General features: G+C 42.9%; 1 protein-coding gene across 1 annotated transcript; it reads right to left on the reverse strand.

The window, feature by feature from the left end:
* Nucleotides 1-293: 293 nt before the first annotated feature.
* Nucleotides 294-6,117, reverse strand: LOC308573382 (vomeronasal type-2 receptor 26-like). The gene is made up of 4 exons (XM_081170252.1): nucleotides 6,097-6,117; nucleotides 3,166-3,259; nucleotides 2,629-2,755; nucleotides 294-1,636 (listed from the first exon to the last, which is right to left on the reverse strand). Exons 3-4 carry the CDS (start codon nucleotides 2,645-2,647, stop codon nucleotides 735-737), a joined length of 921 nt encoding a protein of 306 aa, XP_081026378.1. The 5' UTR covers nucleotides 2,648-2,755; nucleotides 3,166-3,259; nucleotides 6,097-6,117; the 3' UTR covers nucleotides 294-734.
* Between the last annotated feature and the right edge of the window lie 2,147 nt (nucleotides 6,118-8,264).

The following is an 8,264-nucleotide window of genomic DNA, read 5'->3' on the forward strand; positions in this document are numbered from 1 at the left end:
GGAATTGTTATGTTCCATTTCATTCCATTATAAGTATACCCCCCCTTCCTCCCAAGGGAGCCCAAGGTGGCAAAGAACCAGTGATAAAATAATAAAACTTCATATGAGACCAAACCTACAACCTTTCCTTTATCAGCACCATGCTCTAATCATCTAATTGATATTTAGTTGAAATATTTTCTTTTATAAAGGAATAAAATGATAAAAGAAAAGAAATGTGGAGAGAGAAAAAAGAGACCAAGAGAGAGAGGGACACATTTAATAAATGCAATATAATACATTAAGTAAAGTCAATTTCACTGCTATAGGTTTTAGATGGTAGCAGTGTATTACCATTGCCCCATGTTTTCTGCTTGACCCACACTTTCTAGGCACACGTCCAAGTGTCTTTCCACGTTCCTGAATCCTTCCTCAGAGAAAACCCACTCTTTAGTGCTAAATCAGAGCAAATGTCAATCCAGAAAAAAACCCAAATTGCTGTTTGCTCTGATTGACTGCTAAAGCACATTTATATCCATCTGATAAATATTGTGTGGCAAATATCTAAATTTGTGTTAAAAAATATATTATATATGAACAAAACACTCATAACAACATCAGAATTAATTCTGGATCGCTTAAACCAAAATGCCTTCAAAGAAGAAATTTAGAAATTTGACTTGTCTAAGAATGTACTTATGTTCCTGATAAATTGAATTTTATTACAGCAGAATACAGGGACCAGCTTATATTGTTTACTTTTCTTTCTTTATTAAACATTCCTTATTGTTCAGCTCAGGCCTCAGGATAATGATGTAGCAATTAGGGAAAAAAATGCAACCCAGCAATCCAGCACTGGAGCATAGGATGGAGAAGATCTCCACAGCCACCATGTATTTCCCTTTTGTGCTCAGGTAGGATGGAATAAAGGACAGCCACACACTGCAAAACACCAACATGCTGAAAGTGATGAACTTGGCTTCATTGAAAGTGCCAGGCAACTTCCTGGCAAAGTAAGCTACAGTTAAGCTGGCAATAGCCAGGAAGCCCATGTATCCCAAGACACAGTAAAACATGGAAGCTGATCCCTCATTACATTGCACGATGATTTCCTCTTTCAGGGAGTTCATGTCCTCATCTGGGAACGGAGGAGAAGTAATCACCCAAACCACGCAAATGACTGCTTGAATAAATGAGCCAGAAAGGACAATGGAATTGGCCAGTCCTTTCCCCAGCCACTGTCTCATTCTGGATCCTGGTTTTGTGGCCATGAATGCCAGAACCACTGTGATGGTTTTTGCCAAAACAGAAGAAAGGGACAGAGAGAAGATGATACCAAAAGCCATTTGTCGGAGAAGGCAGGTTGCCTTTCCAGGCTGCCCAATGAAGAGGAAGGAGCAGAGGAAGCAAAGCAGGAGGGAAATGAGGAGAACGTAGGTGAGGGTCCGGTTGTTGGCTTTGACTATGGGAGTGTCCTTGTACTTCATGAAAGTTCCAAGTACTAAAGTTGTGATCGAAGAGAAAGAAAAAGCCAGCAGAGTCAGGGTGATTCCTAAAGGTTCTTTGTAGGAGAGGAATGTGTAAAACTTGGGAATGCAATGATTTTGGTTGTAGTTTGGATACTGATCTTCTTTACATTTGATACAGGTATCCATGTCTGAAAAATAAAGGAAAGGTGCTTAAATATTTCAAGACTTTGATTCATGTACAGTCGTATCTCTGGTTGCGGATGGGATCCGTTCCGGAGGTCCGGTCAGATCTAGAGGTTTTTGCAACCTGAGGACTGCTTCTGTGCATGCGCTTGTGGCGAAACCCGGTCAAATACCTCTGGGTTTGCCGCTTTCACATCCAGAAGTTTATGTAACCAGAGGGTTACATAACCAGAGGCACTACTGTATTCTATAGTGATCAACCCAACCCCTCATGGACAGGATTTGACCACTGGGTGGGAGGACACAAGAAAGCACAGGAAACTTTTCCAACAAGAAGACATAGGTACTTCATCTGCCATTTATTTTCCTTCCAGCAAAGCTCCATTCACCAAATACAAAGCAATTGTAACAGAACTAAATAAAACTGACTAGCACTTTCTTTGTGAGCCAATCCAGTGTGTGAGCCAATCCAGTGCATCCTTGCTCCAAAGATCCCTCACTGGTCAAATGAGTAACAACAAGGGGGGGCAGTTAAAAAGGAAGCTAGCTGGCAACCCCCCCCCCGGCCTTCTTGGCAGCTGAGTAGGTGGCTTTCCAAAGAAACATATCTGGACATGCTCAGAACTGAAGAATGAGTCTGATTTGTCTTACTAGGACTTCAGATTCAATGCCCATTCTCCTTGGGTAATGTTATTTTGTGTTGGATGCCAATTCTGAACTGCAGGACCTGGTCTATTGAAGTAAGTGGCAGAACTGAGAATTCCCTCAAAGCAGTGTAGAAAAGGAAGGTATCATGGCATGTCCAGTGCTCTGTCTAGCTGTGGCACTAACTACTTTTTTTTTTTTTTTTGCGGAAATGGGTAGGTAATAACTTCTTCTCCCCATTCTGTAAAAAGCTTCAGCTGTTCATTCTGCATCTCACGCAACTTCATAAGACAGAGACTCAACAAGGCCTGATCTCCACCCCCAACAAGTTGGCATCTATTGCATTTCCTACCCATCTGCATGGAGACCATCCCTTCTGGACATGGAGCACAATCATAGCAGCAGAATTTCTCTCCCTCCTTCTTTTTCCTGCTGTAACCAGGATAGCAGTTGTCATTGCACACAGAAAGAGGCACAACCTGTCCAGAAATGCAACAAACGAGATTAGCATCAAGAAGCTTACATTTATCCTCCTGCCCTAAACGTGGGAATATTTTTCTTAGGTGAAAATTTGCTTCAGAGAGGAAACCCTGACTTAATTGTTTCCAGAAATTAATTCATGAAGAAGACACTGAATTGTTGGCGAGGTCAGGACTTTTTTTAATGTGTTGTGGAGGTTGTTTACTCAGATCTACCCAGGAAATGTGGTGTACTTCAAGTGAAAATACAGAGCAACATTTTTCCCCAGTTTGTTTTGCCAAGAATGGGGAGAAATGCGGCTTGAAAACGCAATCCTTCTCAGGAGAATTAACCACTTGAGGGCAGGTAGAAAACTGAACTCACAAATATGCAACTGTTTTCCATTCTCGCACATGTTCTAGCATCTCACCTGGTTAAAGCTTCTATGCCACACTATTTGGTCCTCATTAATGGTTAACTCTTTCCCCTGTGGAGCCAGCGGGTCCAGTCTTCCAACTTTGAGCCTAACAAAAGAACCGTTGGAGAAGGTGACCCAGTTTGTGACATCAAAATCTGCAAGTAGTTCTCTATGCTTATCAAAATGTACGCTCTCTCCAACACTGTTGTTGAACACAATCTTCCTTATAAAACGATGGAGCTTAAGTGAAAGAGAAGATGAAGCCTAGTAAGGATAAAATGGTGTTAAAGATCAGGGGAGGGGGTTCCCCCTAAACCCTAGGAATGAATAAATGCTAGGATTTTGATTAATTGGGATATGTATTAAGGCACCAACTGCAGAGCTGTGCTAGACAGGGAATTCCTGGGCTGCCTGGCCAAGGGAACCATAGAGAGCCATTGAGGGCCCATTGAGGGTCATTGCCAGTGCAAGAGGACTTCTCCTCTGCCGTGGGGTGTGAAGAGAGACAGGGGTTTCTGGAAGGAAGAAGGAGGGAGAAAAAGGGCTGAGATCCATCTTTGGAGGGTCTGACTGCAGGCAGGTTTGCTGCTCCCTCTTGGAATGACTATGCCTTAAGATCTGGACTCCCTCCAGGCAGACTTAAGGTGTAAAGAGGTGAATATAGCATTTTCTCAAAGCATGACAGTCTCTGCTGTGTCTTCTGTTCTCCAAAGGGACACAGACCCCATGGGCTCTTGCCACTGTTTGGCAGAGAGAGGGGCAGGCACCCAGCTTTTGTAGCCATATGGAAACCTCTACAGTCACCCTTTTAAAAGGTCTATGTTTCCAGGACTGGATTGTTCTTGCTCAAGAATGTATTTGAATCCATGACTAATTTCACTGATTCAGCATATTTGCTTGGAATTAAATCTGATTGAACTCCATGGGGTTGACTTCTGATCAGATATGCAGAGGATTGTACTTTTAAAATCTGATATACACCAACACCAAATGGCATGCAACACTATGTAAAGTTTTGCTCCACTTTTCAATAAAGCATCTTTGAGGCTTTGGAAGGCATTATATAAAAGTTAATAAAATCCAAACATAAAATTCATTATTTTTGTAGTGGTTCGGGTTTAGTAATAGAGTTGCATAGATCAGCACATTGTGGCATCATAGTAATAATGAAGGAGTTTGAATTCACCTCGGGAGACACACTTCATTCTCTCTCAAGACACACGGATGCCAGCAGCAAAAGGAATGTGGATACCCCCCCTATATTGTAGCTAAAGCTAAACAGTTTATCTCAGTGGTTTTCAACCCGTGTGCCGTGGCACCCTGGGGTGCGTTGAATGATGGTCGGGGTGCCATGGGCAACACTGGACTTCCTTCCTTCCTTCCTTCCTCCCTCCCTCCCTCCCTCCCTCCCTCCCTCCTCTCATGTCTCTGCCTCCCAAAGGTTGGGAAGCACCTCTCTTTGGGGTGGGGGGCAGCTCAGAGACCAGGGATGGCAGCACCAGCTGCCCGGAGGACTCCCAAGGAGAGGGGAGAGGTGGCTGAGGAAACACTGCACAAGGGAGGGTGTTGGGAAAAGGGCGAGAGGCTGCCAGCTTTGCAGGCAAGGGGGGACCCAAGGGGGCTTCAGAGCCCCACAGGGGAGCCACAGAAAGAAGGCAATTGGTTAAGGGAGCCGTGGATTTGATACAGCTGTTGATGAGTTTGTTATATTATTTATCTGTTATTTTTTTAATGTGATACTCGGCCAAAACAAATTGGACCCAGAGGAGAAAATCATGGCCTTCAGACTTCCAATTTAAAAAAGACATGGAACATCATGAAAGTGGATAGGAAAGGAGAAGGGAATAAGCAAAGTTAGTTTCAGGTTACAAGTCAAAGTTGTTCTAAAGAGGAACTGTGGGGGAAAAGACATATTTAAGCATATTTTAGGGCATACCTTCCTGCTTTGAATATATTTCTCTCTCTGTGTGTTGTATTAAAGGTGTAACTACCTGCCAAGACTGCACATTACAGTCTGTTGGTCTCACTCCCTCTAGCAGTCTGCTATGTTTCCATCTCGATTCACGTAGGACATGCAAAGCATGTGCCACAGCATAAGCAGCATTGTAGACATTGTAGCTGTGGCCAGTCATGCCCATTTCAAAAAGAGTACTAGGAAGACTCTCCAACTTCTCCCGGCCAGTGCAGGCTTTCTTTCCCTCCACATTCCCACCAGATTTTTTTAATGAGCAGCTGAATGATTGCTCCCAGAAATTCTGAATGAAACCATCTCCTTTTGCCCAAGAAGGTTCAATGATCTCAAGAAGACTATGGAATCCAAGTGGCTCCCTTGAGCGAACCGTGATGGATAGGGTACCATGGAAGCTTTCTATATCCCAAAGCTTTTGAATGGAGAAGGCACAGAAATCCCATTGGGATGTAACAATCCAGACTTTTCCCACAGGTGGCAATTCATAAAATGTTGCGAAAAACAGCAACATTCTCAAAACTGGCATGGCTGGATCCTCTCCATATACAAAACATGCACTGACTTTTCTATCTTGAAGAAGTGGGTATTTTCCCAGTTGTGCTAATACCATGTTTATCAGCTCTTCCATAAATGTCCTCTTTGCTGTTCTTAGTATGAAGGCATAGCAGATGCCATTCTGATCAAGCAATGGAAGCACTGTGTGCAAAAACCTGTCCCCATTGTCATCTTCCACAGCAAAGAGCCCAATCCATGTCCATCTGAAATGGTGAAGGAGCCGGACTACCCCAATGTACTGGTGGGCTTCCTTTGGGACCATCTGATATAGGGAAGAAAACAATGTTTTGTCATCCTGCACTGGGGTAAATGAGCCATATGTGAGCTGAAAGGAAGGAGGGTGTGTTGTATGGATTAAAAGAATGTAAAGATATGAGCCATTGTTGTAAAATGCCCATGCATCAATGAATATGTCTCACCTGTGGGATCTTGTAGGTGGCAAAAATGCTAGCCATGTTGGCAGAGGTTTCAGTAGCAAGTCCGCCAATGACAGCTATCAGTTTACTCTGAGTATCACACTTGTAGTTGGGAACAAACCTGTGTTGTGTGGAAAGGAGGCTCAGGCTGGCTTTGTATGTCGTCCTTGCCACATAGTAGCTGTTGAGGATGTGGAAGCCCAAAGAGATGTTGGGTAGGATTTGGGGGTTCTCATTGATCTCTTTGACAGCAAGCAGCAAAGCCAGGATGTGCTGGTAGTTCTTAGGAACGGACCTGGAATGAGATTTACAGTCTGTTTCATGAGGCAAAGGAAAGGGCATTTCTTGCTTTCATCGTTACACCTCTGGCTACTCTCGTGGTTGAGCTGGAACTTTAAAAAGTCTGAAAATGCTGGGATATAGAATACAGTTATTGCAGGATATAATCCATTAGCAGGTCCTTTTAGATGAAATATTTAGAATAGATTTCTTAAAACATTTATTCCGCTGTATGAAAAGACTCTGAGTAAAGAACCTAATAGATCTAGATCAGGGGTGGCTAGCCTGTATCATGGTGCCAGGATCTAGCCCAGCATACTATGGGATGTTGTCTGACTGGCCCCACAGATTAATCTTCCTTGCAAAGTGTGCTGTCCACATCAGATCAGTGTCTCCACCTGTGTTTTGTGTGAAGAGACATGCACTCAATCAGGAAATTTTACTGGGAAGAAAACAGTAAGAATAAAGCACAATTATAAAACCTTTCATATCATACAATATAATAATATGAAGTGAAACAATATTTTTAAAATATGCAAACAGATGTGATCAGAAGAGAGAGAATAAGCAGAAGGTGAGAGACAATGAAGTACTGAAAGCCTGGGAATGACATGTCCAAGACTCACTAAGGGAGCAAACCCTGTGACATTGTTCTGTAAAATCCCCACAAAGTCCAAGTTTTGTGCCACTGAACATTCCAGTGGATTGTCCCCAACAGCCACCAACATAAAGAACACAAAATAGCTGGCAACTTCCAGTGACTGCTGGAATAATATTTTCATCATACTGAAACGCAAATCTTATTACTGAAGTATCCTGTCACATAATGATAGGATATCCTTATAATCTGAAGGAACAGCAGAAAGGGGGGGAAATGAAGTGTTCCTTACGCAGGTTCGCCAATGGACATCTGTGTGGGCACGTCTGTGAATGAGGGACTGTCATGAAAGAGGAAGACCTGAGAAACCATCTCTCCAATGACAAAGTCACCCGGCTGATAAAATTTGTGAGGTATAGGCAGAGGATCATCATCTAGGATGCAACCGATGGGCTGATTCTTGCAGACAGTGTAGGGAAACATTACAAACAGCAGCACTATTGCGACTAGGATCCTGATGACCAAACAGCCCCTCAAGTTGGATCTTGCCATGTTTCCATTGGATACAGTCTCAGTTTTGTTTCAGTCTTTTGTGAATGGCAGATGAACCTGATGGTACATCATTTCGAAGCTTGGCCTGTGAGATTCCCAAATGTGTGTGTCCATTTCAAACTGGCAGAAATGTTTCCTCCTTACACATCCCCCTCCCACCCCAAATGGAAGCGGCAGGATGATGGAAATAATTGGAAAAGAGCACAGGATAAGGATGCATTTATAGGGTCAGGCAAGTATCAGTCAATACCTCCTTTTTATACCCAGGAACAAGGAACTGGAGATGGAAGAAATGAGGAAATAACTGAGTTTCTCACTATATAATTCTTTTGTTTTAAATCATGAAAGAATGAAATGGTGAAACACCCCGAAATATTAAAAGGCTGACAGAAAATAAAATACAATACAAAGTTGAAATGATCAAAGCTGAAATGGTTTTCTAACCTGGTTTTGAACAACATGTGTGGTTTTATAACACCTTTTAGAAGCTGTTATTCCAGCAATGTTTACAGTTGTTGGAGAGATAATCATCTCCCCAATGCATTGTTGGTCTATCTGGCTTTGCCACAACATGATGAAGCAGCCAGGATATTTCCCCAACGCCTGCTCCTGCTCTAGGCTACTTCTGGCCACCAGCCAGGTCTGACAAAATCAATTTTGTTTCACATAACAAATATGGCAAGATCTGCCCTAGTTACATGAAGAATGGGCCACTGCAGCACACTCCATGTGGGGCTGCCAC

This window comes from Podarcis bocagei (genome assembly GCF_964188305.1).
Source record: "Podarcis bocagei genome assembly, chromosome: 14".
Classification (NCBI taxonomy): Eukaryota; Metazoa; Chordata; class Lepidosauria; order Squamata; family Lacertidae; genus Podarcis; species Podarcis bocagei.